The sequence below is a fragment of the Rhinopithecus roxellana genome, chromosome 1 (assembly GCF_007565055.1).
Source record: "Rhinopithecus roxellana isolate Shanxi Qingling chromosome 1, ASM756505v1, whole genome shotgun sequence".
NCBI classification, from domain to species: domain Eukaryota; kingdom Metazoa; phylum Chordata; class Mammalia; order Primates; family Cercopithecidae; genus Rhinopithecus; species Rhinopithecus roxellana.
The window spans coordinates 57,406,893-57,434,756 of record NC_044549.1 but is presented as its reverse complement, the minus strand read 5'-3'; the positions used below and the strand labels follow the sequence as shown (position 1 = coordinate 57,434,756).

General features: G+C 56.2%; 2 protein-coding genes across 28 annotated transcripts; both read right to left on the bottom strand.

The window, feature by feature from the left end:
* Positions 1-803: 803 nt before the first annotated feature.
* USP19 (ubiquitin specific peptidase 19) lies at positions 804-13,632 on the bottom strand. 27 transcript variants are annotated; one of them, XM_030912740.1, is made up of 28 exons: positions 13,449-13,601; positions 11,717-11,976; positions 10,765-10,815; positions 10,642-10,680; positions 10,350-10,523; positions 10,130-10,263; positions 9,751-10,053; positions 9,413-9,635; positions 9,138-9,294; positions 8,967-9,038; positions 8,733-8,848; positions 8,410-8,630; positions 8,130-8,325; positions 7,914-8,047; positions 7,645-7,803; positions 7,449-7,559; positions 6,890-7,000; positions 6,709-6,810; positions 5,239-5,379; positions 5,034-5,152; positions 4,664-4,801; positions 4,253-4,566; positions 4,009-4,119; positions 3,704-3,920; positions 3,465-3,617; positions 3,198-3,358; positions 2,938-3,116; positions 1,428-1,936 (listed from the first exon to the last, which is right to left on the bottom strand). In XM_030912740.1, exons 2-28 carry the CDS (start codon positions 11,838-11,840, stop codon positions 1,709-1,711), a joined length of 4,188 nt encoding a protein of 1,395 aa, XP_030768600.1. In that variant the 5' UTR covers positions 11,841-11,976; positions 13,449-13,601; the 3' UTR covers positions 1,428-1,708. The 27 variants fall into 27 exon arrangements, with proteins under 27 accessions (XP_030768645.1, XP_030768729.1, XP_030768689.1 ...); XM_030912970.1 differs by having other exon boundaries at positions 10,350-10,478; XM_030942776.1 differs by lacking the exon at positions 13,449-13,601 and adding exons at positions 12,188-12,365; positions 12,974-13,108 and having other exon boundaries at positions 10,642-10,815.
* Positions 13,633-13,812: 180 nt separating this feature from the next.
* LAMB2 (laminin subunit beta 2) lies at positions 13,813-26,003 on the bottom strand. The gene is made up of 33 exons (XM_010369899.2): positions 25,903-26,003; positions 25,739-25,815; positions 25,438-25,610; positions 25,217-25,352; positions 25,064-25,137; positions 24,483-24,671; positions 24,327-24,390; positions 23,897-24,099; positions 23,687-23,807; positions 23,180-23,368; positions 22,788-22,967; positions 22,553-22,665; positions 22,194-22,273; positions 21,969-22,101; positions 21,629-21,787; positions 21,426-21,553; positions 19,048-19,180; positions 18,662-18,854; positions 18,442-18,585; positions 17,953-18,184; positions 17,706-17,869; positions 17,400-17,624; positions 17,094-17,311; positions 16,889-16,985; positions 16,427-16,799; positions 16,146-16,330; positions 15,831-16,072; positions 15,403-15,751; positions 14,863-15,070; positions 14,650-14,791; positions 14,390-14,566; positions 14,139-14,298; positions 13,813-14,061 (listed from the first exon to the last, which is right to left on the bottom strand). The coding sequence occupies exons 2-33, from the start codon at positions 25,812-25,814 to the stop codon at positions 13,925-13,927; spliced, it is 5,397 nt and encodes a 1,798-aa protein (XP_010368201.2). The 5' UTR covers position 25,815; positions 25,903-26,003; the 3' UTR covers positions 13,813-13,924.
* Positions 26,004-27,864: the final 1,861 nt, after the last annotated feature.

Sequence of the window (27,864 nt, the reverse complement as noted above, 5' to 3'; positions counted from 1 at the left end):
GATTCTCCTGCCTCAGCCTCCAGAGTAGCTGGAATTACAGGCACCTGCCACTGCACCCGACTAGTATTTGTATATTTAGTAGAGACGGGGTTTCACCATCTTGGCCAGGCTGGTCTCAAACTCCTGACCTCATGACTCACCCCACGCCCCCCGGCCTCTCAAAGCGCTGGGATTACAAGAGTGAGCCACCACGCCTGGCCAAAGAAGGAAGGCTTCAGGGACTCTTAAGGGAAGACTCTTAAGGCTGGCAGGCCCCAGCACCCTCCCTCCAATAGAAGTCAGACAAGATTCACTCTGGTCCTCTCTGCTTGTCCTCTTTTCAGGGCAGCAGTATCTACCCCACAGCAGTTTTCCTCCTGCTCTGTTACCCGCAGGGATGCAGATGGTATTCAAGTTACAGCAAAGAAAAAGCTGAGAACAGGAGAGGAGGAGGAAGATCTCCCAGTACTTCTGTCCCCCAAGTCCTCCCTGACTTGTCTGGCTGTCAGCCCCAGGCTGCTCTGGTGAATGCACCTTTTATTCCATGCTGTCAGCTCCAGTGCTTCATATACTCCTCTGTCCCTTGGCCATATTGAAATCCTGACTATGCTTACCACAGCTGCCTCTTATGTGGGATCAAAGAACAGCAGGTAAGCTCCAAAGAGCTGATAGCACTGGGGTCTTCATGACATGAGCTGGGACCCCATCATCTCCCTTCAGACTAGAGCACCTTCAGGGTTTCTCATATATAAACACACACACACACTCTCCAAATGATGGGGAGGGGAGGTGGCCCCAGCACGTGGTGGATCACAGTCACTAAGTCTACTTATTTATTATTTATTTTTAAAATATATTTAAACAGCAGCAATCACTTCCAAAATGCAAAAAAAATTACAATTTTAGAATAAAATTATAATGTTTATAATGTGGGTCAGAAAGAATTGAAGGTACAACAGAATCAAATCACACAGCACTGGAGGTGGCTAGAGAAGCCAAAGCCCACTGGTCAGGGGTCCAAGCTGACAAGAAGTCCCAACCTGAGAGGTCTCCACACCCAAATCATACCCCACAGCTTCTCGTTGGCAGAGCCAGTGTCCTCTGGGTTAGAGAAGGAGAAGCGGCAAGGAGCTGGCCCTCTGTGGTGGGTGTCCCAAACCCAGTCCCCCCCATCAGCCAGGGACCTGCTAATCCACCTCCTCCATGTTGCTGTAGGTGGGGGCTGGCCGATCCACAGGGGGGGCGAAGCGTTCAGGGGCTGTCCGCGTGGGGGCCACCTCGGGGGCCTGGCCAGGGCCTAGTCCCTGCAACAGAATACGAGGACAGGGGTTGGGGGCTGCCCAGTATGCCGCCTGGCATCCCGGGGGTGCTGGCTTGGAGCCCTGGCACCCAAGGGAGGGTCCCAAGGCAGGCGCAGACAGCAGCGGCGTTCAGACAGAGAGACAAGATTGGGCCTGAATAGTCTGGCTTTATTAACACTTTAAGTACAGGAAATAGCTTGGGCAAGGCCAAGCCCGAGGCCAAGGGTCAGAGCAGCAGGATGAACGGACAGACAGCTGGATGGATACACACCCTACGATGCTCTGCCCGTGCAGGGGCCACAGCCTCCCCACCCTCTCCCACCAGATGCACAAGCTGAGGCCCAAAGCCCAGAGGTGTTCCCAACAAAGGCAGGCATGGCCTGGGGCAGGCAGGTAGGCCAGCTCACAGCAGCTGCCTGCAGGCGAGCTCATCTCCAGCGACTCTGGGATACCAGAGGATAGAACACGTTGAGCACGAGGGCCACCAAAGCCGCCACGGTGCCCAGGACAAAGTACCGGAGGCAGCCCTCATCTGGTGTGGTAGGGCCACGTGGCGGGGGGCCCACCCAGTCTTGGGGCCCCCAGGGACCCAGGGGCCCAGGCCCCTCAGGTACCGGCTCCTCCTCAGCCTCCAGCTCCTGCCAAATCCGGGAAGCCTAGGGTATGTGGAAACGGCCATCAGCACCCCAGGGGTGGGGAGGACCCAGTGTCCCTGAGACCTTTAGCCATGATAGTCCCACCTGGGGTGACTGGGGCTAACACTCTGCATTCTAGATCAAGCAGCAAGGAGGAAGGTAGGCAGCCAACCTCAGGGTTGTCCAGACTAAGAGCACAAGTGTAAGTGAATCTTGACAGCATTTTGGCCTACCCTAAACAGCTTTCAATCCACGTGCAGCTCCACATGGAGGTGGGAGGGGAGTTATCTGGTTAGTATTTCAGTCCAGGCCTCTCCAGAGGACACTGATTTATAGGGAACAGGGCGCCAATCCCAGAGCAATCTCCTTGCTCCTTCCCACAGAATACCCCAGATTCTGACCAGTCTTCTGCAGGGATTTCTCTAATCCTTGACAGAGAAGGCTCAAGAGAGGATGGAGCCAGAAAGGAGGTGGCCAGTCCAGAAAAGAGATGTGCTTACACCCACCAACTGGGCCTATGGCACATAATGTCACTAAAAGAGACAGAAGATCCTGAAGGCTCAGCAAAGACAGATGCTTACCTCAGAGAGTATAACAGCCATCAGAGGCCATGGCCAGCCCAAATAGGCCTTGTCTTGAGTGCACACTAGAACTCAGGGACGTCACAAGTGAGGGTGTGTGGGCTAGCATGTGGGGAATGTGCAGAGGAAATCTAGAGAGTATCAGGTATAGTCCATTCACATCACAGTGCCCAGTGAGGTTCACAGCAGTTGCCTGACCTGTGCCAACTGGGTGCCAATGTGCTTGCCAGTGGCATCATGTTAGTGTACCTGTATGTTAGTGTCCCCAGGGCATGGGGATGCCTCTGGATAAAGCTTTGATGTTAAGGGAACTCTGCAATTTTCATGAATCCCAAGGCTCAGGGGGCCTGTGGCTGGAGGAGAGGAAGCTATATCCCCAACCCTGCCCCGCAGTCTGTGAGCTGTCCCCCACTATTCTGTAAAGCCGCCCACATGCCTCACCTGGCTGGCAGCAGCCTCAGCTGCAGGGCCTAGGTCTGGGTGGTGCTCAGAGTGACCTGCCCTGGGGGGCCTCTCCACAGGAGAGTTCCGCCGGCGGTAGAAGAGTACATAGGCATAACGCGTCACAACCTGGCTCTCGTCTACCGTTGTCACCGTGCTGTCATCAAACAAGCGCCAGCCTACAGCAGGGTGGGAAGAGTGTGAACAAAGTCTGCACCACCACCCCTACCATCTATCCTGCTGGCTGTGTGTGCCCTCACCCACGTCACTGCGCTGACTGCTACGATCATTGGGCAGGCGTGCACAGGCAGTGTAGTGGCCACCAATCATGCCTCCATAGTGGTTGATAACAGCATACAGATCATAGCTGGGCAGCTGCTCCTCTTTCTGACCAATGCAGAACTTGCTCAGGTCCAGGTTCCTGCAGGTCAGGTCCAGTCAGGGAGGGGTGAGACAGGCAGCAGGTGCTCAGGATGCTCACCCTGGTCCTCACACCCCACCCACAGTTACCAAGGTCCATTGCTTACCGAACAGGGAACTCCACCAAGTCATTGATCTTGTCACGCCAGATAAAACTACGAAAGGAGAAGCGCTTGAGCTGCACAATGAGAACATTTGGCAGGCGCCATAGCAACAGCTGCTTGGAGGCCTCACGGTGCTGTTTGCACTGTGGGCAGTACCTGGTGGGGACAGAGGTTAGGTCAGGACCAGCAAGTCTCTCTCTTCTCCATCCTGCCCCCTTATCTGCTTACTGCTCTGTTCTCACCAGGCCTCCTCGGGTGCCAGCACCTCAGGCCGTGTGAAGAGGTTGAGGCACTGGTCCAGGGTGAAGTGGCCGGCCCGGGCAGCCTCACCAGCAGAGCCTGGATCCTCAGCACATTCCAGCTCCTTGGAGGCTACCAACACAAACTCCTGCAAGCGCTCATTGTTCCGCCAGACGAGAGCCAGGCTACAATCGTCACCCAGCTCCAGTGGGGTATCTCCTGGAGATTGGCAGGGAGAGAGGTCATGCAGCTGTGAAGAACAGCCAGCTCAACCCACCCCATGGCTCCCACCCACAGCCTCAGACACCTTTGTCCTCTAGCCGCTGCTCTCGGTTGGATGAGTCAATTTTATAGATGAAGAACTGTGGTGTGTGGGCATTCATAGCTTCACTTGGGTGCTGGTACCCAGGCACAGCGGCTGTGTGAGAACATGATAATCAAAGCTTCCCTGCCCATCAGGGCCTCACCAGGCCCACCAGGTCCTAAACAACAGCCCCCACATCCTCCCCTATCTTCCTCCCCAGCTCCCAGAGCTTTACACTGGACCTTACCTTCGGGTCGGGACACCCTCTCGCCAGCAGGCAAGGAGCCAACCTCAGTGGGCCCACTGGCCAGTATCTCAGAAGAAATTCCACTGGTGCTGGGCACAGGACCCCGGTCAGGGGCTGCCCACACCCGGGGAAGCCCTGTGTCCCCCTCAGCCATAGGGGTCACCAGCTGGAGCTCAGGTGGCTGAATGGGGTCCCTCTCACTGTCCCCAGCCTCCAAGGAGCCAGTGGAGAGCAGTGTGGTGCAGCCAGGGCTCTGAGACTCCAAGGCCATGCGGCCAGGCTGAAAGGGTGGCTGGAATACACTCACAGAGTACCTGGCAACAGAGAGCAAGGCAAGTAGGACTCCTGACCAGCCCATCTAGCACCTCTGCTCCCACCTACACCACTCTAGTCCAACCACTGGGCACTTACCGGGCATAGCCCTCTAGCAGCTGAGCGAGGCGGGCGTAAGTGAGGCGTGAGGCAGGTACACTGACCAGGAAGGGGTAGCCAATGTTCTCGGGTCGGCAGAGGCCCTTGTGGTCAGGCCAGTGGGTTTTCTGGCAGAGCCTGAGGGGAAGAGGAAGACAAGGATAAGGCCCTTAGCCCCATCTCCTATAATTCCATAATGGGGGCTAGTCATAGTCCCTGGGAACTGGGTATGCCAGCCCTGCCTCCCCCAGAGCCTGGTAAAGTAGGCAAGTAGAAAGCTTAAGCATATGTGCCTTAGTGTGAAGGGAAGGGGCAGGGTGGCACATGGAAGGTGGAAATAAAGGGTCAGGAAGACGATGGGGGTCCTCACTGGTTGCAGTAGCCCACACGGTAGCACCGGGTACAGCGCTTCAGTTTTTCATCCTCCGACTGTTGCTTCCGCTGGCAGGCTGCACACTTGGAGATGGGGACGCTGGGCACCTGGGGGCGCTAGGGTGGGTCGTCTGGCTCAGCAAGACCAGGCAGGAGTGCTCCACCCACCAGGGCCCTATGCCGTCAGGTTGGCCCCCACTCACCTGTTGCACCTCTAGCACCACTATCCGCTCCTTAGCCAACTCTGGGGATAGCAGCTCAAAGCAGAGGAGCATATCAGATGGGGACACAGTGTCCAGTGAGTGGGAGGGCAGGAACACACGATGGAAACGATTCTTAATTACCTGGGGACACAGAACACACAGATCCCACATGAGGATAAGCCCTTCCCTAGCCCTGCCCCAGAGTTTAAGAAGGCTTGGCCCGGCCGTAGGTCTATGTGGGCAGTGGTGAGGTCTGTAGGCCCAAATAGGCTTAGCCTCTACTGGCACCCGTCTCAGTGTCCAATGCCATAAGGAGCCTGATGCATCAGAGGGCCTGAAAGACCGGGTGTCAGGCAGATATCAACCACACCAGCTCTCCACACTGAGGGACTCTGCCCTGCTATAACTTAGAATAGCCTTATAAGACTGTAACATACTATCACGGAGGGTCCATATTCAAAGAGCCTCCTCCCAACTCTTACCCCTGAGAAAACCGACACTGTCAGGCTAAAGGCTAGGAACCCCTGGGGAGAGCTAGCACACACAACTGGGATAAAAGGAGAGAGCAGCAGGATAGAGGGAGAAGCAGAGCGAACATAGGGATAGTCCTGCAGTTCAAGCTCCTTGTCTAAAAAGGGAAATGCAGTTGGGATCCACCACGACAAAGGGGAATAAACCCAGATAATGGCTAGGAACTGAGGGCACTTCTGTTGTACAGACAAAATAACAATACATCACCTGTTTTTGTACAGTCACAGGCATACTCATGTGTATGTCTATTTTTATTTTTGAGTCTTGCTCTGTCGCCCAGGCTGGAGTGCAGTGGCGCGATCTCGGCTCACTACAACCTCCGCCTCCCAGGTTCAAGCGACTCTCCTGCCTCAGCCTCCTGAGTAGCTGGGACTACAGACATGTGCCAACATGCCCGGCTAATTTTTTTTTTATTTTTTATTTTTAGTAGAGGTGGGGTTTCACCATGTTAGCTAGGATGGTCTGGATCTCCTGACCTCGTGATCCACCCGCCTTGTCCTCCCAAAGTGCTGGCATGAGCCACCATGCCCAGCCCTATTTTTATTTTTTATCTATTTATTTATTTTTGAGACAGAGTCTCACTCTGTCACCCAGGCTGGAGTGCTGTGGTGTAATTTCTGCTCACTGCAACCTCCACCTCCTGGACTCAAGTGAGCCTCTTGCCTCAGCCTCCCAAGTAGCTGGCACTATAAGCATGTACCACCACACCCAGCTGCTTTTTTAATTTCTTGTAGAGACGGTGTTTCACCAAGTTGCCCAGGCTGGTCCCAAACTCCTGGGCTCAAGTGATCTGCCCACCTAAGCCTCACAAACTGCTGGGACTACAGGCGTGCCCAGCCCATGCGTATGTCTGTAGATGCCAATGACTATACACACGTGTCTATGGTGAGTATACACACACATCCATATATATAATAGCCCAAGGAAGGACAAAGATACCTCCGCCAAACGCAGATTCTCAGGCTTCACACGAACGCTTTGAGAGAGGGAGTCCAATACTTCACTGGCAGTGGAGTTCTCCTTGCTGACGCTCACCAGGAACTGTGGCAAAAAGGGCAGTCAGTGAGGGAGGTGGGCCACGTTCTCTAGAACAGTCCAGAGGGTAGGGCTTACTCCTCACCTTAATGGGCTTGCTGTGGGGCTCTCGGGCAAAATAAAAGACAGGGAGAACCTTTTGCTTTTGTGGCAAGGGCACCGGCAGATAAAGAAACGGGTCAAAAGTGATGGAGACCTGTGGATGTAGAGGTGGCACTGGGTAGCTGCACACAGAGTGGGAGACAAAATGTTCATGCCCAAAGAGCCCATTCCAGGGCTTCTGATGGCTCTCAGGGCCTCCACAGCCAACCAGCAAACTCTCAGGCTTCAGGACACTAGATGGGGCAGGAGGACCACCAGGAGATAACAACCCTTCCTTCTGGCACTGAAAGCCCTACTCAGCTTAGCCACTTTACGAATTTGCCTCACACTTGCACCCCATGTGCCCACAACCCTGCCACAACACCTCTGAGCTCTAACATCACTTTTCCCTCAGTCAGGAAACCTACCTAAGTGGGCTCTTCAGCCCATATAGGATCCTAAGGCCTCCCTGCCAGCTTCTTTGCCCAAACCTTAAGATGCATATGCCTCTGAACCTAATGTGACCAGAATAGAGGGCCTCTTTCCAGGGGAGCCCATCACACCTTAGCACACACAGGGCACACCAGCTTCGACTTGTACTGCCCCTGAAATAGGTCCACGATGAAAGAGTCATTCCTCATCTTGTGCCGCTGCCATGCTTCCTCAGCTACCACCTGAGAGGCAGAGTGGTGAGAACCAAAGAGGCCTGGGGGCTGGGATGCTCATGAGACATGCCCACCCTCTGTCCCTAACCCTGACCTCATCAGGCCGACCATCTGAGTCCACGGTCTCTGTGTAGGGCTTGTTCTGAATGCGATTCAGGTCCTCGTGCAGCCCATCCAGCAGGAAAGCCATGAACTCCTGGGCATCATGCTGCGCATAGCCTGTGAACTGGCTGGCCTTACTCGCCACAATGGCCTGGATACAAGAGCCAAAGTGTGAACACAAAGCCCTAGCACCCACTGCACACCCAGTTGGCTGGCCCTCCCCGCCCCCTGCGGCCAAGGGTGACAGTGGTCACAGATCACCTTCAACTTGGAAGGCTGGAAGGCATGGTGGGTGCCCTTCCACAGAGCCCGAAGCAGCACAGCAAAGCCAATGGCCAGACGCCCACCAGTCCCCAGTGGGTTGTTGTAGTTGATCTCAGCCTCAAAGGAGCGGTCTAGGAATAGTAGCGGAGCAAAGGTGTGAGGGACAAAGGCACCCTCTCTGCCCATACCCCAGGCTCCAGGCCCTGCCCTCACCATGGAAGAAGTCCCGGAGTTCCCGAGTGTTGGACAGAGACTGAATGACGCTGTTCATGAAGCAGGTGTTGCCTAAATTGACAAGGCCAGTGAAGCCTGGCAGACACACTTTCTTCTCTTCCTCTTCCTCCTCCTCCACGCTATCTCCACTAACTGGGCTGTGGGGCATGGGAGGCACCATACATGTAGGCTTGGGCTGGGGGAGCAAAGAGGACATAAGAGAACAGATCTAAGACTCTCCAACCTCCATTCTTCGTCCTTCCCACCCCAGAATTCTCACCGAGGCCAGGTGTGTCTCTGGCTTTGGGGTTACATGCTCCATAGGTGTGCGGGTTGCCACACTCTCTAGCCCTGTGTCCTCAGATCGTGCCTTGGATTTATCCTTCTCCATAGCCCGGGCCTCCTCCTGGCCTGTCAGGGGGTGGGGAGCACCTCCTGGTGGGGTTGAATCCAGAGGGGTTGGACCTGTCGGCACGGCAACCTTTGCACCACCCACTGCACCTTAAAAAGGGGGAATGAGAGGGCTGGTGGTTAGCAGCATGTGACAGGGGTTTGGGTCCTGGTCATGTGGAACTGGGCAATGAAGGGAGCTCGTGTGCAGACCTCGTGTAGCTGGGGCCTCCAGGCCCCCCCAGCGCTGACTCTGCCTCTTACGAAGGCAGATGTCGATGCGAGAAGCCGTGAAACAGAAGGTGCACTGCTCTGGCTCAATCAGATTCCTGTGGGAAAAGGCTGAACTCAGGGACTTAGGAGGAATGGGCATCAGGATAGATAAGCCAGGGAGATGGAGCCTGGGGGAGTAGGACAGGCACCGTGGTGGGGCTGGGCACCACCCACCTGAGCTTCACCTGCCAACGGAAGATGGTGTGGGGCCCACAGCCTGGGTGCAGCCTCAGGAAGTTTCCATCCCTGCAGAGGCACAGCAGGATAGGAGGAAGGACAAGAGGAGGAGCATGAGACATACTGTCCCACCTGAGGCATGGTTTGCCCCATCATCTGCCCACCCACCTGGTCTGGAAGATGAGTGTGAAGTCCTGCTCACGAAAAAGTACTCTCGAGGTGTCCCTGCAGATCTCCTTCACGTACACGTGCACCACCACTGAATCCGGGCCCTTCTCATACGAGTCATTCTTGACAAATGCCAGGTTCACCATCGACTCGGGCTCTATATTGAGACCATGGCTCAGCTCCAACCAGGACAGGTTCCAGCCTATTGCTACTCTACTCCCTAACCACCTACAAGCTTTGCAACCCAACCTAGGGCTCTGCCTGCCCACCCCCACCTTTACCATCCACCAAGGTTGCAGCATCTGCTGCCACTGCCATCTCCTCCTTGGCACGGTCATCTTTCCCAGGGTTTCTGCTCTGGACCATGGCTGGAGAGACTGGGTCATTCCCAGGAGACACTGCTTTCTCTCCTGCCAAAAGGGCTAAATTCTCCTCTGAGCCCAGGAGGCAGGTTTGGGGGTTCACCGGTGGTATGCAAAGCTGTTCATCAGCCTCAACCTATTAATGGCAAGATTGTGGGCAGAATCAGCCCGGGCTCTGCCAGGTGGCTCCCACTCCAGTGCACACCCTTTCCCCCCATTTCCTAACACCCATACAGTTGCCCAACTCTCACCTGGGTGGCCGGGTCAGCCACGAAGGGTGGGGCATCACCCCGGGGTCCAGGGTCATCCCTGGACCCCTCCCCCTCTGGCCCTCTGCAGAGATGCACAGCCCTCTTGGCGCTGGGCCCTGCCTGGGCCCCGGGGCCAGCCCCTGAGCCTACCTCACCACGGCCCTGGGCCCGCTTCTGGTTCCGGGCCTCCTGCTTAGCCCGGTGGGGCTCAGGGCCTGGCTCCAGGGCAGTGGGAGACAGTTCCTGCCCATTCTCCTGGCACTGCAGCCCCGGCACCAGCTCCTGGGTCCCTAGAGGTTTCTTCTGCCAAAGATACAGCAGTCAGGCCCTGTGGACTACACTGGCTATCCCTACCCAACCCTGTACTACTAGAACTCACCAGGAGGGAGGGCCATGTGAGCATAGGCACCTTTTTGGGCAGTGTCAGGTGCAGGAGACTGCCCTTGCGGGTTTGCACTTTAGCACAAGAGCTTTTTATCTCAGCATAGAAGACACCACCCCACTGCTGACCACCTGGAGACAGAGCAGGGTCCATGAGGTAGGATAGGAGATATCAGAAGATTCAAACATACTATTGTGCTCAGGGCAGATGGACACACCTGCAAACCGCACCACACAGTCCGTATCTGTGAAAGCAGCATCTACATCCTCCAGCTGCAGGGGACCTACTCCCACATGAAGCTTGACAATCACCTCTTCTGCACTCTGCCTCCAATCGAGCAACAACTCTGGAGGGGGAGTAGCCAAGAGATCATGAGGGTCTTCACAAGCTCCTGATGGTGATAAGCAGGTAACAGAGACCCAGCCCTAATGAAACTGCTTCAGATGGGAGCCAAATTGTAAGGGCTCCCTCCCCTTCCCTAGCACCCAAAAAGCTCATTCATAACTGACCCTCTTTGGTCTGCTCCTCTCGAGGAGTGGATGCTGACCCTGACAACGAAGGAAAGAACAGCCGGGAATGGTGGCGTGAGCCTGTGATCCCAGCTGTGCAGGAGGCTGAGGCAGAAGGATCACCTGAGGCCAGAAGTTCAAGACCAGCCTGGGCAACATATCGAGACCCTGTCTCTAAAAAAAAAATAAGAAAAATTAGCCAAGCATGGTAGGGAGGCTGACATAGGAGGATTACTTGAGTCCAGGACTTTGAGGATGCAGTAAGCTACGATCACACCTGCACTGCACTCCAGTCTGTGCAAGAGTGAGACCCTGCCTCTTTAAAAAAAAAAAAAAAAAAGAGGGGGCCAGGCACAGTTGCTCATGCCTGTAATCCCAGCACTTTGAGAGGCCGAGGCGGGCAAATCACCTGAGGTCAGGAGTTTGTGACCAGTCTGGCAAACATGGTGAAACCCCGTCTCTACTAAAAATACAAAAATTAGCTGGGCGTGGTGGTGCGTGCCTGTAATCCCAGCTACTTGGGAGGCTGAGGCAGGAGAATCGCTCGAACCCAGGAGGTGGAGCCCACAGTGAGCCAAGACCACGCCACTGCACTCTAGCCTGGATGACAGAGTGAGACTCTGTCTCAAAAAAAAAAAAAAAATTAACCATGCGTGGTGGCATGCACCTGTAATCCCAGCTACTTGGGAGGCTGAGGCAGGAGAATCACTTGAACCAGGAGGTGGAGGTTGCAGTGAGCCGATATTGCACCACTGTACTCCAGCCTGGGCAACAGAATAAGACTCCATCTCAAAAAAAAAACAAGGAAAAAAAGAAAGAACAGGTTAAAAAGAAAGAAAAAAATTTTAAAAAAGAAAGAAGGCAAGCCCCCCAACAGCACCATCTTCTGGATCTTAGCCAAGTACTCAGGCTTCAAAGCTGAGGCTCTACTGAGCCTATCATGGGTCCTTCTTCTCTCATCATCAGACCAGGACAGAGAGAAGAGCAAAAAAGTCATCTCCCAAACCCCAATCTGTATACTCAATAAAATGGGATGGAAAGAAGGCCACAAGCACTCTGGGAATGCCACTCCCACCTTTCCTGGGATCTCCATCCTTGCTCTCCTGGTTTGCTCGATCCTTCTGCTTCTTCTTACTAGTTGCGTCCTCCAGTCCTGGGGGCCCTCTCCTTGGGCCTGTGGCACTGGCCCCGCCAGACATCTTGAGCCGCTTGGTCGACAGCCAGAGTGCCCCGGGGCCAGCAACAGCGTCTGGGTCAGGGCTGCGGCGCTTTCTTCCTGGCCCAGCTATCTTGGCAACTCTTTGTGGCCAAATTCTCCAGCAAGGAACCAACAGCCTAATGGAAAAGAGCCAGTGATCACTGCCAAGACCCAACAACTTGCTCTTTATCTACAGCCAGGGCTCAGCAACCCAGGACACTCCTAATGCTACAAAGCTGTATCTTCTCATCTCTGAAGAACCCCTGGACACTCTCAGGCTATTTTGAAGAGGTAGTAAATAATGCAAGTAGCAGAAACCACTTCTGGCCAAGCCTCATAGATACCCACCATAATAGTCCCACACAGCTGGAAGCCTCACTGAGGGGGCACCGGGTCAAGGGAAGTCATGGCCTGGGACCAGGCTACTCCACCAATCTGGAGAGGAGCCCTGGCTCCAGCCCACAAGGCTGGCACTCCGAGCAGGGTGTTCACTTTTCCTTCACTCTCACTGGCTGCTTAGTCACCACTGGAGAAATAGAAGGTGGAAGGAAGGCAGGAAAGGAGACAAGCCACAGGAGGACCAGGCTTTGTGGCTGAAAACAGGCTCAACCCAGGTTCTGCCATTGCCCAGAAAAAGTCCTGGGGCTAAGGCACTCCACCTGCCTCCTGCCAGCTCCCACCCTTAGCAAGAACCTGCTCCAATGTACTGCTTAGTTCTTCATTTTAAGAGAAAGTCCTCTCCCCAGCTGCTGTCCCAAGCAGAGAGGGACTGAAAAGTGTATCTAGATGTCACACTACCTCTTCAGCAACAACCCTGCTCCAGTACTAAGGCAGGATGGGAATCCAGTTTGAGACTGGAACAGAAATCATCACCTTCCTTCCCAGATGCCTTCACTCATGAGCTCTGAGACACAGGGACCACTACAATTTCCCACAGACCCACCGGTAGATTCTGGACTGCTTCCCCCTCCGAAATGAAGGTCTTGAAGCTAGATACTGAGATGAGGCTGGGGAGGACCATGGATCCAGGACCCCTGGCAGCCTCAAGCCTGGCCTGAACCAGTAGCAGGACAGATAATGACTAGTCTGTGTTCCCCTAAGTGTGTAAAGGAGGAAGGAGGGATGGTAGGATACCTTTCTACAGGTCAGATGTGGTACTGGTGGACTGGATCTTTAATGACACCTGCCACCGACGCCTCCTTTTCTCACCCAGCCCCAGTCGAAGGTCGTGTCCCTCCCCCATGCCCCGGAGACGTCGAGGCGGGAAAGTGGCTGTCTAGAGACCCGAGCCGGCCTGAAATGGCAGCGCGGGGTTACTGACCACAGACCAGCTCCCCGGTCGAGTTGCAACCCAGCTTCAGCCTCTGAACCCCGAGCCCGCCACCACCTCTTCCAGGAAGCTGCCCTCGCTGGCCGCCAGTCCTCTCCCAGGTGGGAGGCTGGCCACAGGCATAGCGTAACGGCCCCGCCGGCATCAGTGGGCTGGCACGCTGCGGGACACTAGGGGTAGGGACTGGCACGGCCCGTGACCTTGAACAGGCCGCCGCGGCAGCGCGTTGCGGCCTCCCCGCTGCGGCCAAGCAGGCGAGTTGCAGCCCGCTCCACTCACCGAGCGAGACCGCCGCAGCCAGCCCTCTTCGGGCCCTGGCAACCCGCTCTCCGTTCCGGTTCCGGCGTCAGGTCGGTTCCGGTTCCGGCGCGCCCCTCCCCCGTCCCGGCGCCGCCGCCACCGCCTTAGCGGCTTGTTTTGTTTCGACTTCTAGTTAAGGCCGCGGGAGGCGGAGCACCAAGCTGCTGACGCACTTCCGGCGGGAATGGGCTCGGGGAGATTGGCAGGCAGCTCCGGGGCGGGCCCGAGCGGAAGGGGGCGGTGCTCGGGTGGGTTAGCCTTGCATGGGCCCTGCTAGGGGCAACCTCGAGGTTCCCCTGGAGACTCCCCCACCCGCCCCAAATCAGAGTCCAAGACAACACAGTGGGGGTTCACACTGGTTTATTGGGGGCCCTGCCGGGCCAAGAGCTGTTCAGTGCATAGGCAGATATGCATGTGGGGCGGTGCTAGGAATTGGGGTAGGCCTTAGGCAGGGGTCACTGGCAGGTGTTGTAGATCTGCACCTGCAAGTTGATGGCTTGAAGCACACTGCGCATCCTGGCCTCCAGCCCGTCCAGCTGGGCTGCCTTACCCTCCAGTGCCCGCTCATTCTCCTCATAGGTGCCTTCCAGTTCTAGGAAGGGCAGGTGTCAGTTTAGAGGGGTCTCCTGCAGTCCTGTGTCTCTGGTGCCCACCTGCCCCATTTCTCACCCTGTAGCCGCTGCAGCTTGTCCTGAGCGGACTGCAACAGGTCCCGAGCCTCATCCCGCAGTTGCTCTGCCCTTGCCTGTGCAGCTAGCACACCCTGGGCCTTGCGCTCAGCCAGGGCCTTCACCGTCTGGTACTGATCACCCAGAGGGCCCCGTAGCAGCTGCAGATGTAGAGGGTTAGGTTAGAGTGGTAGCTCCGTGGAGGCCCATCTTCCACCCCTACCTTCTCTAGCTGGCTCTGCCTCAACCCACCTGCTCAGCCTCCTGGGCACGACCCTGGGCACTGCCTGCCGTTTCTTCTGCTGTAGAGGCTGCCAGACTATTTCCCGCCCGTTTCAACTTCAGAGCCTCCAGGAGAGCATCCAACTGCCGAGCCCTTTCACCTGCAGAGCTCAGTGCCTGCTCTGCACCTGCCATCCTCTCCTGTACCTGCCATGGGTGAGCCAAAGGTTACACAGATCTACGGTGCATGCCCATAACCTTATCCCACTGATGTCCTAGGAAGACCTCACCTGGTATAGGGTCTGCTCTGTGTCCCGTGTGTCAGCCACTGCCCCCTGGATGGCACCCTGGGCAACACCCTGTGCCCGCTGGGCCTCCTCCAGTGCTGCCTGTACTGTCTCTGCCTTCTGTTTCTCACCCTCAGCCCGGCTCCTGGGGAAAAGGGGGAATCAGAACCTGGAGGTATCAAAACCAGGTGTCAGGGGCCAGGGATGGGGTCAGACCTTGCCCGCCGTGCATCCTGCAGTAACTGCTCGGCACGACGCACATCTCCTACAGTACGTGCCAGGATCGCGTCCACATCCGCCAGGCTCTGGACTCGCTCTGCAATCGCACCCGCCAGGTGCTGGATCTGCTCAGCTGAAGCTGGGATGGAGAGCTCTAGCACCCGTGTGGCCACCATCTCAATGCTATCAGGATCAGCCCCCTCCTCTATAGGGACACAGCAAGAGCTTAAGAACATAGATTCTCCAGCATGGGCATGAGGATATAGTTTTGGGATGTGGACTCAGGACATGTACATGGGATAGGAGTTTGTTACCAGCCATAAGGATGTAATCACAAGGACAGGGACTATACAAGGGGCTCAGACTCAAGAACATGGACCTGGGACCACATATGGGCAAGGACTCAGGAGCCAGTCAAGGGATCATAAACACTAATCCAGTGTAGGCCCTGAGGCTCAAGTATGAACCAGGGGAGATACAGACACAGGGAGTTGCCAAGGGAACAACCACATGGCCTGGGACACATAGGAGGCTCACGGTTGAGGAAGTCCTTCACACTCTGGACAAGTTCTCGAAGTTCCTGGTTGGCCTGTTCCACCTGTCCCCTGGAAGCATTAGCCTTGTCCAGAGCTGCCTGGGCCCGCTGCTGTGCCTCACTTGCCTGCCGACGAGTCTCAGCCACTCTGCTGAGGATGCTACCACCTTCTGCCAGTGCCCGCTGCAGCTCTGCCTGTGTGTGCCGGGCCCGGCCCAGTGCTAGGTCTGCTGTAGCCGCTGCCCCATTGCAGCTGAGGCCCCCACAGCGGGGCTGCCCATCCTCATCTCGACAGCCGGCACCCCCACAAGGGCTTGTAGCACAGGGTGCATCCCCTGGTGCCCCACACACCTGCCAGGCACAGAACAAGTCAGGGCCCTGTGGGAGGAACATCTACACCCACCTGTCCCACCCAACACTTGCACCTCACCAGCTCATTTATGCCTGTCAGGCTCAGGGTGTGGGTACGGGCAGAGAGCTTGCCCAGGGCTCGCTGGTTGGCCATGTGTTTGCTGTTGAAGTCCTCATTCTGGGCATCCATCAGTGCCTCTGTCCGATGCCGAGCACTTGCCGAGTTGCTCACAGGGCTAGGTACTGCCAGGGCCGAGGTGTTGGCACAACGTTCTGCCTCTGCAGACTGGCTATGGGCATGCCGGATGCTGTCATAGGCACCTAAATTGGGCAAAGGCAGACAGTCAGCTGAAGACTGACCCTAGTCCACTTGCCTAGTTGGCTAACAACTCACCTAGGAAGTTTGAATGTTTGAGCAAGTCAAGATGCTGGTCCAGCTGCCGCAGTGTGAGATTAAGTGCAAGCCTGTCTCGCTCCAGACCACTTAGTGCATGGTTGGCATTGAAGTTCTCATCCTGCACATCTGTCAGCTCTGCCTCCAGTTGAGTCAGGTGCTCAGTGGCCTCCCCAATTTCACGCCTGCGATGATGGAGAGGGGGCTGTTTAGACAGGCTTCAGCCCTGGTCCACTGGGCCTCTGCCCCATCCCACCATGTATTCTTAGGTCCTTCCGCACCGCAGCTCCTCTGTGGCCTCCACAAGCTGTGCAGTGGAGGCGGCTGAGGTGTTGCGGGCACCTACGATGCCCTGCACAATGCCCAGCCTCTCCTGTATATGCCAGAAGCTGCTCTCAAAGGCACCCAGCACACCCGTCTGCTGCAACTCCTGTGTCCGCTGCTCTAGGCGCCGTGTACGGGCAGCCAAGTCCTGCACCACTCGGTCCCAATCCCCGAAGCATGCATGGCAGGGATGGCAGGCAGGAAAGAATCCTGAGAAGCCACGGGCACACTGGTCACAGCGCACACCAGACACGCCTGGGCGGCAGCTGCAGTGACCTGTGGAGCGGTGACACTGAGGTTTATCTGTTCCACGAGGGTCACAATCACAGGCTGCAAGAAAGAGCAGAGGACAGAGTTAGGGCCACTGTGGGGCGTTCTGGGAAGTCCTCCATCCACCCTGGCCCCGCTGGCTCCCTCACCACGGCACTGCAACCCAGGGTCTCCCCAGTGGAGCTCTTCGCACTCAGAACAAGTCCGCCCTCCAAAGCCGGCACGGCAGTAGCACTGCCCTGTGAACTGGGGTGGGAACAAGGCAGGGTCAGAGCCTCTATCGGAAGCTGAGCCCTCAAGACAAGAAAGACACCTGACCCCATCTAACCAGGGATCTGCAGGAGGGTCCCATACCTCATTGCAGGTGGGGCCTCTGGCCTGTCTTGGGTGGCAGGCACAAGGATGGCAACCATGGCCGCTGGTGAAGTTCCAGAAGTTGGGGGCACAGTGGTCACAACTAGGGCCCTGGACATTGGGGAGGCATGGGCACTGCCCACTGCTTGGATCACAGTGGCACTGGTCAGGAGACGGGCACTGCTGGGGATTTGTGCCCAGCAGGTTGCAGGTGCAGCCTGTGCCAACCAAGATGAACACAGTAGTCAAGAGGAGGCCAAGAAGCAGAACCCTAACTCAGCCATGCCCTCCCACACTCATACTCACGGTGACAGCTCTGTCGGGCAGCCTGCCCGTGGAAGCCAGGCTTGCAGTGGGCACAGTGTGGACCCTCTGTGTGGTGTAAACAGCGCAGGCATTGCCCCGTGTGGGGGTCACAGGCATCAGGATCCATTGGGTCAATGTTCCCACTGCACTCACACAGTTGGCACCGGCCACCTGGCCTTGATGGGTCCCCAAAGTGCCCAGGGGCACAAGCTTCACATCGCAGCCCTGCCCACAGTCAAGAGGAAGCTGTGAGTGCTCAGTCCAGCCAACTCACCCTGATCCCACGCCTGCCCCCTATCCACTCACCCGTGTAGCCTGCCCGGCAGTGGCACACAATCTTCTGGGAATATTCATCCCGGTGGCAAGAAGTAGCAAAGTGCCGCTGGCTCCCAGGACCTTCAGGACATGGACAGGGCCGGCACTGGCCCCCATATGGCAGTCGTGGGTCCCCATGGAAACCAGCAATGCACCTGCAGGGAGGAGGAAGAAGAAATGTGTCATCCGTGGGAAGCCTGTCCACCAACCAACCCACTCATAGCTACTCCAGGCTCACCTTTCACAGTGCTCACCCCCTGTGTGATCACGGCAGCCCAGGCAAGCGCCTGTGTGGGTGTCGCACTCATCTGCATGCCCATTGCAGACACATGGCCGGCAGTTAGGGAATCCCCACTGGCCACGCTGGCAGCGGTCACAGTGAAGCCCAAAGGCACCAGTTCGACAGGGACATTGCCCACTGGTCTTTTCACAGAGACTGCTGAGCGCCCCCTCGTGGCTGCACTGGCAGGCTAGGAGCAAGGCAGAGACTGAGCCAGGGAATGGGGTTGGAGGGGAGTGTGGGTTGGGGAGGGTCTCAGGGGAGTGTGGGTAGTGGGAGTCTAGGTGGGAAGGTCAGAAAATGGAAGAGAACTGCAACTGACCCAGGTTGAGAGTAGAGGGTCCAAGACTTAGTTTGAGGAAAGAAGCAGAATGTCCAGAAGGAGGAAAGAGAACAGTAATGGGAAGGAGAGAGAAGCATAGCAGGGAACAAGAGGCAGGAGAGTACCTTGACAGCCTGTGGGGCCAAAGCCATAGTAGCCAGGGGCACAGAGGTCACAGCGGCGCCCAACCACTCCAGGCTTGCACAGGCACTGACCGCCATGAGGGTTGCACTCAGAACTCAGTGAACCTTGAGGGTTGCACTGACATGCTGTGGGGAGGAGGGTTGGGCCAAGTCAGGCTGGGTCCCCACCTCTGCCCCATCAACCCACATCACAGACACTCACACAGGGCACCATTGTAGATGAGGGTGGACAGGCTGAGGAGGAGGGGCGCGCAGGCCTCAGAGGGAGAAGTCTTGCTGGGCACCAGACCCTCCTCCTGGCATTGGTAGCGTTCAAAGGTGGCCCGGCGCTCCAGGGCAGCAGCATCACCCCCACTAAACATCTCTAGCACCAGGGCACGGGGCAGCAGCACCAGCTGAAGGAGTGAGCAAGGAAGATCGCAGTTCAGACCTGGGACCACATAGGCATTGCCTTAGCACTGCCACAAGCCTGCCTACCCTGGCACCACCATGGGATTGCCTCTTCTGCCACAGACCCCTGCTATCCCACAAGGCCCACACCACAGGCTCTGCCATCTTGGTTGGTGTGGGCAAGAGGAGATTATTCACCGAGTCAATGAGCAGGCCAGGTCCAGAGTAGGGAGTCTCAGGCTGGGCACTTCCCCCTGTGCGTACCAGCTTCAGATGCAGCTTGTAGGAGATAGCAGGCTCAAGGCAGACAGGATTGGGAAACACTATGTACCTGGGGGCAAGTGGGGACAGGTGCAGTGGGTCATCTAGGGGCCCTGTACAAATCATCTGGGCCTCTCCCATCCTACTCCCAGCAACCAGACCATCAGCCAAAGCAGAGACTATAGGTGGGTTGGGTTGGGCTGCGCTAGGCCAACAAACAGCTGGGCACCCCAAGAAAGAATCTGCACGGAGGCCGGGCGCGGTGGCTCAAGCCTGTAATCCCAGCACTTTGGGAGGCCAAGACGGGCGGATCACGAGGTCAGGAGATCGAGACCATCCTGGCTAACACGGTGAAACCCCGTCTCTATTAAAAAATACAAAAAACTAGCCGGGCGAGGTGGTGGGCGCCGGTAGTCCCAGCTACTCGGGAGGCTGAGGCAGGAGAATGGCGTAAACCCGGGAGGCAGAGCTTGCAGTGAGCTGAGATCCGGCCACTGCACTCCAGCCTAGGTGACAGAGTAGTGACACACCGTCTCAAAAAAAAAAAAAAAAAAAAAAGAATCTGCACAGAATAGTCCCGTAAAGGTGGCCCTCTAGAATCATACATCCACCTGTGCAGACTCACTGGAAATACTCGTAAAGCCTAGAAACCCCAGGAACTTGCCAATTCTCCTTAATAACCACTTCACACTTCCTCTGACCCCAACCTACAGCCGACAACAGCTGCTCCTCTTCATCAACACTACGTCACCCCCTCTCTCTTTGTCTCCAAGGCTTTCCTTTCCCATTGTGCTGCAAACTCATACTTGGGTTTTTTTATCCCATCCCAAAAATTGTTCTTCAATCCCTCATCTTTTTTCTTTTTCTTTTCTGATTTATTTATTTATTTACTTGAGATGCAGTCTCTGTTGCCCAGGATGGATGGAGTGCAGTGGCGCGACCTTGGCTCACTGCAGCCTTTACCTCCTAGGTTCAAGAGATCCTCCCACCTCAGCCTCCCAAGTAGCTGGAACCACAAGCACACAACACCATGCCTAGCTGATTATTTTATTTTTTGTAGAGACAAGGTCTTGCCATGTTCCCTAGGCTGGTCTTGAATTCCTGGGCTAAAGTGATCCTCCTGCCTCAGTGTCCCAAAGTGCTGGGATTATAGGCATGAGCCACTATGCCTGGTCTAGAGGAATTTTTTTTCTAAACACAAGTCACAGTTGGCAAAATGTCTATAATAGGCACAGCCAGGTTCAACACGTTATTCTTTTTCCTTCTGTTTGAATATTTACATGGTCAAAAACTAAAAGCAATAGGCTGAGTATGGTGGCTCATGCCTGTAATCCCAGCACTTTAGGAGGCCAAGGCAGGTGGATCACAAGGTCAGGAGATCGAGACCATCCTAGCTAACACGGTGAAACTCTGTCTCTACTAAATATACAAAAAATTAGGTGGGCGTGGTGGCGGGCACCTGTGGTCCCAGCTACTTGAGAGGCTGAGGCAGGAGAATGGTGTGAACCCAGGAGGTGGAGCTTGCAATGAGCCGAGATTACGCCACTGCACTCCAGCCTGGGTGACACAGCAAGACTCGGTCTCAAAAACAAACAAACAAATAAACAAAACATGAAACAATGAAACAGGGCTGGGCGCGGTGGCTCACACCTGTAATTCCAACACTTTGGGAGGCCAAGGCGGGCAGATCACGAGGTCAGGAGATTGAGGCCATTCTGACCAACATGGTGAAACCCCATCTCTACTAAAATACAAAAAATTAGCTAGGCGTGGTGGCGGGTGCCTGTAGTCCCAGCTACTCGGGATGCTGACGCATGAGAATTGCTTGAACCCAGAAGGTGGAGATTACAGTGAGCCGAGATTGCACCACTGCACTCCAGCCTGGTGATAGAACAAGACTCCGTCTCAAAAAAAAAAAAAAAAGAAACATGAAACATGAAACAAATACTACCCAAAGTGTAATAAAACATTAATCAGACCAGGCACATCACTGCTCCGAGTGCTGTGATGCCACAGCCCCACCACTACCACTCTACCACCACCATTGTGAGTTCTCCTGATAGTGACACCAGGTGATTTCCCATTAATTCCTGCCTTGGCCTCTGGACCTTAGACCCCTGAGAGAGCAGGCCTTGATCTGTCTACTTCCGTTCTGTGAACAGAGCCATGCCCAACAGAGCCTGGCAACCAGCATTCTGGAGGTATTTGAAAGGAACAGATGAATGAGCTGTGGGGTCTTCCAGGTGCCCTGCAGGGAGCTTAGGGCTGGCCCCACAACCCCCTGCCATTGTGAGTGCTACCACCAGTGCCCTCACCTGGCGTGTGGTTGCAGAGTCCCTTGGATGTGGTCATCCTTGGGCAGCACATGCCCACACAGGCTGTGAGCAGGCACAGGCCCTGGACGCTGCACAGTCAGTTCCAACTCTGCCCATTGCTCAGGGACCTGGGAAAACGGGATGATGGAGGAGATGCTTCCACATGCAGAGGTTCAGCTCCAGATTAGGTAACAGTGTCTAACCTGGGGTTCTAAGCGCAGCAGCAGGTCATAGTCCATGGCCTTCGGCACAGAGGCCACGAGGAACTCCAGGGCCTGACCCTCCCGTAGCCGCACAAAGCCTGAGCCAGTCCAGGATGGAGTTTCCCCGGGAGTAACCAGGCGCTCCACCACATCGAGCACCTGGGAGATAACGCAGCCAGGGATGGAGGCTCAGGTGAGGCTTTGCCTCTTCTGCCCCATTTCTCCTGCCAAAGCTAGATATCACCCCATCCCCCAACAAGGTACTGCCCATAACCCCACCTCTCCAGTCATAGATGTGTCCACCCACATCCAGCCCTCTGCTTAGTGGGAGGCCCCACACCTGCCCTCGGGTGTCCTCAGCCTCCCAAGTTAGGTGGTCCAGGAAGGGCCGGAAGTAGCCAGGTTGCACCTGCTCACAGCGTCGCCCGACCATGTGCTGGCGGCAGTGGCATTGACCTGTGGCCTCATCACACCTGGAAGGAACTCTGTGGTTACTCAAGAAGGACCTTCTCTCCTGCTCAGGATCTTTCCCCATCCCTTCCCAGGCTCCCTTTACAGCACTTACTGGGGATCCAAGGCACCACCCACGTCGCAGTCACAGAGGCGGCAGCCGAGCAGGTCGTGGCTCAGGCCCCAGTGGCCAGGCTGCGCGAAAGGAGTTGCTGGGGGCCAGAAACAGACCTCCAGACCCCCTCGCCACCCAGCAGGAAATCCCAACCACACATCTTAGCCTCAATCACTCCTCAGTGAAAACATGCCCCCCAGACCACTGGCCCATACCCTTGGCCTCCCAGACCTGAGGCTTCTCAGCCAGGACTGGATCCTAAGCTCTCAGAACCCATCCACTGGCATAGATATCACACCCCAGCCCTGTGCTCTAAGGACAAATCATGCCCCTAGAACTCCAGCCCCCTCCAGTCGCACCAGGCAGCGGTCACATCCACGTCCAGTCGCTAGACGTTTGCAATAACAGGATCCACTGTTGGGGTCACAAGGAGTACTCCCAGGCACCGTGCCCCGTGCATTACATTGACATCCTGCGGGGAAGGAGGACCATCAGCACTTTGGGGAACTGTGACAGTGCTCATGTTCAGATGAGTCAGGAGTAAGAGGACGGGGGTTAAAGGTCAGCATAGAAATTAGGGCAAGAGACACATACGCCGGCAGCCCAGAGGGTCACTGATGCTGAGCCCAAAGAAGCCATCACGGCATTGTTGGCAGCGAGTGCCCACCACATGTTCTTTGCAGCGACACTGGCCCGAGACCAGTCCCAGTGCAGGGTCATCATGGGAATCACAGCGACCGCCGTCTTGAGAACCCATGGGGTCACAATCACAGGCTGATGGCAAAAAGAGATACAGGGTCACTCACCCTATCTCAACTAGCTCATTACCAGTCCTCTCCTAAGCCTAAGGGATCCCACCCTGGATCCCTGGTCTAGCTCTATCCCAAGCCCCTAACCCCAATTCCCTGCAATCTAGACAGCAGTCCAGCTTTCTAATTCCTGCCCCAGGCTCAGCTTTCTCTCCCCCTGCCCAATCCCAGCCTCACAGCGGCACACAGCCGGATCCCGCAGGTCCTTGGTTGGGTCACGGTAGAAGAAGGGCCGACAGAGCTCACAGTGGCGCCCAGCTGTGTTATGCTGACATCCATCACACACACCTCCACTCACATTGCCAGATGCCAGGTATACAGCCATGTCGAAGTGGCAGCTGTGGGTGTGCCCATGGCACTCACACTCTGGCAGGGGAGGAAGGGCAAGGCAAAGGCCACTTGAGGAACCAGATCACAAGGGTAAGGAGTAGGCCACCTTAGATCCCTATCACAGGCCAGAATTTGTGGGTAGGGGCTCAGGGACTTCAAGGCTTCAGCATCATAATGGTTCCCTACCCAGAGCAGACTGTAGAGGAGTATTGAGGGGGTCCCAAGGGGCATCAAGGTGTGCATACTCTTTGGATACAGCCTGGGTTTTAGGGGCTTGACCAACCAGATCTAGGTTCTACCGAGGGCACAGCCAGGCTGCAGTGCTGGAGCTATGGAGGCCAAGATCTCACTCACTCCTACAGGCATGACTATGGCCGTCCTCAGCCGGATGCCAGGGCAGGTCATGATAGAAATCCTGACACTGTTCGCAGTTGAGGCCACGTGTGTTGTGTTTGCAGATGCAAGCTCCGTGCACCTATGAAGGTTGGCAGGCAGGTTGTCAGCACTGCTCAGCCATGTCCGCCCCTGCCCCTAGCCCTATCCCAACCGTCTGAAGCCCCTCACCATGCCCTCAGCATGGGCTGGTGCCCCTGGGGCGGGTGCACACTCTGAGGCGTGTCCATAGCAGAAGCAGTTGCCACGTACAACCAGCTCATAGAGGGCATAGTAGTACTTCTCTCGGATCTCCCTCCGTGGGTCGAGTAGGTTGTCTCCCAATGTGTGTAGACGAGTCAGGTTCACCCGTAGGTTGGTGACCTTCAACAGGTCTGAGGTGGGGGCAACGGGGGCCAACTGACCAGGCAGGCCCCCACTGCCCCCTGCCCACCTAGGGGCTCAGCTGCCAAGGTCACCTTGAAAGACCTCCTGTATACTGCCACCCGAGCTAAACTGGGCTTGGCACCTGCCCTAGGAAGCACCCAAAATAGTTACTGAGGCCCCAAATAGTCCCTAGCCGGACACGGACTGTGCCAGGCTCAAAGGGTGGAGCACTCACTCTGAATCCGTGAGCTGTAGGGGTCTGGGATAGGGATGGCAGGGTCCAACACACGATAGATGACCTGGAGAGGCAGGGAGTTCATAGTGACACTGAATCTTGCCTTAGGCCCATCATCCCCAGCTTCCGGCCCCCAGCCCAGATGCCAGTCCTCACCTCGCCTTCAGTGGATGGCTCAATCTCTGAGTAGCGGGACTCACAGACTACATCATCCCAGTGCCGTGGAGGGGCTAGTGGGACTCCTGGGAAGTCAGCCCCACAGTCATAGGAGAAATATCGGTACACATGCCAGGTGCGGCCAAAGTCTGCTGAGCGTTCCACCAGCATGGCAGCAGGGCGAAATGTCTGGGTAGGGGGGCATAGCTGATCAGCAGGCACCAGGACCCAAGCCCAATCTAGGAATATCAAGAGCCCTGCTCAGCCCAAGACTGCCCTCAAACAGCTCACAGAGAGTGGGGGTGACTGGTGGAAGCCAGATAATGACCAGCAAGGGTGGCCACCTCTAATGGGGAGACTCAGGGTTCATGGGGCTCAAGGAGACAGCACCTGACCCAGCCTGGGATTGGAAAGGCAGAAGATCATGTGCAAAGGCCTGGAGGCAAATGGAAGGTGTGAAGGGATGAAGGAGCCTCCTGCATCCACACTCAAGGAGGCTGGGTTAAGGAGCTGAGACTCTGTCCAGGGGCAATGGAGAGCCAAGCAGGGTGGTTCGGGCAGGCTCCCAGATATGCAGGCACCTTGAAGGTCATAATGAGGTGTGTGAAATGAAACTCAGCCTCCAGGTCCAGTTGGATGGTGACCGCAGGGATACCTGGGACAGGAGTCGAAAGTCAAGGACTCAAAGCTACTGGTGGGCAGCCTGCTCACTTTTGCCCCACCCATGGCCTCACCATTCTCTGACTGCCACCAGGCTGCCCGCCGCTGTGGTGCAAAGCTGGTGACTACGTTCTGGATGCGATGGCTGTGTGGGTTGTCTCTAGCAGAGAAGGGGCGCCGGGAGTCGCAAAGGAAGCACTTCTTTTCATCCTGGGTTGGATGGGAATTAGAATCAGTGCCTCAGGCAGTGCCAGCCCCACCCTGACTCAGCCTCTCACCCTGTCCCCAGCCACACCTGCAGGTGACTGACGATGCAGTAGGGCTGGGGGCCATTCAGGCCACAGGTGGATGAGGCAGTCAGTCTGTCAGCTCGGCCCACCAGCAGGTCGCCCGTGGCGGGGTAGCAGCTTCCCCTCGAACAGCCAGGCACATCCGGGGCAGGGGCCTGTGCCAGTGTGGCGGCCAGCACTGGGGACAGTAGTTCAGCCAGTTCTGCTGAGTTCCTATCTGGTGGCCCCACCTCATGTGCCCCAAGGACAACTACCAGGACCTACCATCACATTCCACAACCCCCAGTCCCCACCAGGCCCTCTCACCGCTTAGCAGTAGGCCCAGTCGAAGTTCCCAGGGCAGAGGCTGTCCCCTCCCTCCTTCCCTTGAGGTCAGCTCCATCCTGAAGAGGAGAACAAGGGATAAGGGGAGGTGAACGGTCTCGGGCCCGAGCCCTCCTCCTTCCTTTGGGGTTCCGTGTCAACTCTGCCTGTGGGTCTTTGGCCTGCTTCTCTCCAGGCCCTCTGTCAGTCCCCAGGTCTGTCCAGCGGTCCCTCCAACAGCTTAGAGTCTTAGCGACTTTGAGCAAAGTTGGGAATCGCGGCAAGAAGGAAAGGCCGGAGCGGACTCTGGGCAGGAGCGCAACACCGGGTGGAGAGCGCCCCCACCCCAACCCTACCCCTGCCCCCTGGAAACTGCCTTCGCCCCAGGAACCAGACACAGATCACTTCACCCACAAATATTTATTGTGCCCCCAAGCCCACACCTATACGAGGGCCAGGGGAGGGTAAGAGATTTGGTGCTTTAAACTATCATTGGAAGGAGGCTCACGAAGTTGGGTGCATGGCAGGAGCAAATGAGAGAGATCTGATCTTCGGGTATCCAACTCTGGACCAAGGAGCCTATAGCCTTTTCCCCTCAGAGTCATGGGCGCCTTGGAAATTACCATCAACTCAGCCGCTTGATCCCAAGGCTCCAGCATCAACAGAGAGGTTGGAGGGCACAAGCAGGAGCACCAAATTCCCCTCTTCAGGGCTGTGGGGGGACTCTCGGGTAGTCTTAGGGACGGAACAGGATGGGGCTGGGGGAGAGATGGCGAAAGTGCACATCCAGCCCGAAGCACAGCTCCAGGGGGGTCACTGCCTACCCCACTAGTCACTACGGTAAGTAGGCACGAGAAGTGCTGCCTGTTTCCCAGTATGGAATTAGGTTCTGGGTGGCGGACCCTGGACCAGAGCTACGGCGAGCGACTCCGGATCTTGTAGCTATTTATCCGCTCCAGACTTTTTGGCCTGCCGGGATCGCTAGAGCCCGGGATTGGAATGTGCGCCGCGGCGTAAGGGGGGGAGAGAAGGAGGAAAGTGGGTGGGGGACATGGGGCGCGCCCCACCCAGGGCCCTGGGAACGGGAAGTTGGGGAAACCGTGGGGTCTGCCAGTCGTTAGGGCTGGGTCTGGCCTGCCGCCTCCGCAGTCATGGCAGGGAGTGCCCTGAGCTGCCATCCAGGGAAGAAACCTGGTGGGAGTTCCTCAGGGGAATCTCCCCACTTCACAAAGACGTTTGGGGGCGGCGGGGGTGGGGGTAAGTCAATCCGTTGGACTTCAAGCATCGCTGGGAGTTATTCTGGATATCCGAAGTAGAAGTCTCCAGTCACCCCGAGGATCATGTAGTGAACCTGGGGGATCAGGGATACTAGAGATGACTGAGAATGTTAAATTTTTAATTATTTACTTATTTATTTTTTGAGACGGAGTGTCGCTCTGTCGCCCAGGCTAGAGTGCAGTGGCGAGATCTCGGCTCACTGCAACCTCTGCCTCCCAGGTTCAAGCGATTCTCCTGCCTCAGCTTCCCAAGTAGCTAGGATTACAGGCGCCCACCACCACGCCCAGCTAATGTTTGTATTTTTAGTAGACATGGGGTTTCACCATGTTGGCTAGGCTGGTCTCGAACTACTGACATCAGGTGATCCTACAGCCTCTGCCTCCGAAAGCTCTGGGATTACAGGCATGAGCCAGTAAATAGCGCCAGGCCCTATTTACTTATTTTGAGTGGAGAATGCCGGCATTGTAGTCTCACAATTTTAGATCACTCAGAGATAAATGTGTATCAGGGTCTGGGACACTAGATGGCCTCAGGGAGTTACATGATCTGTCTGCTTTCTCAAGATCAGAAGGCCGTGGGGCCACATGGGGGGGTCACTCAGGGTCAGTGGGCACTCAGGATCTTTGGTCTCCCAAGGCCAGGAGATTCCTGGATCACTCTAGGGCCACTTTGAGTTGCCCAGGTGATCCCACAGTCCTTCTTGCTGGTTTCCATAGACAGTAATCAGCAGGTGGTGTACTTACTGGTGGCAAAGCACATCATGTGCCCAAGCAGCTCAGCTGCCTGCTGCTCCAGGGCCTGCAGGGTGGCTGCCTTCTTGCCCAGTGCCTGTGCATTCTGTGTCAGGCACC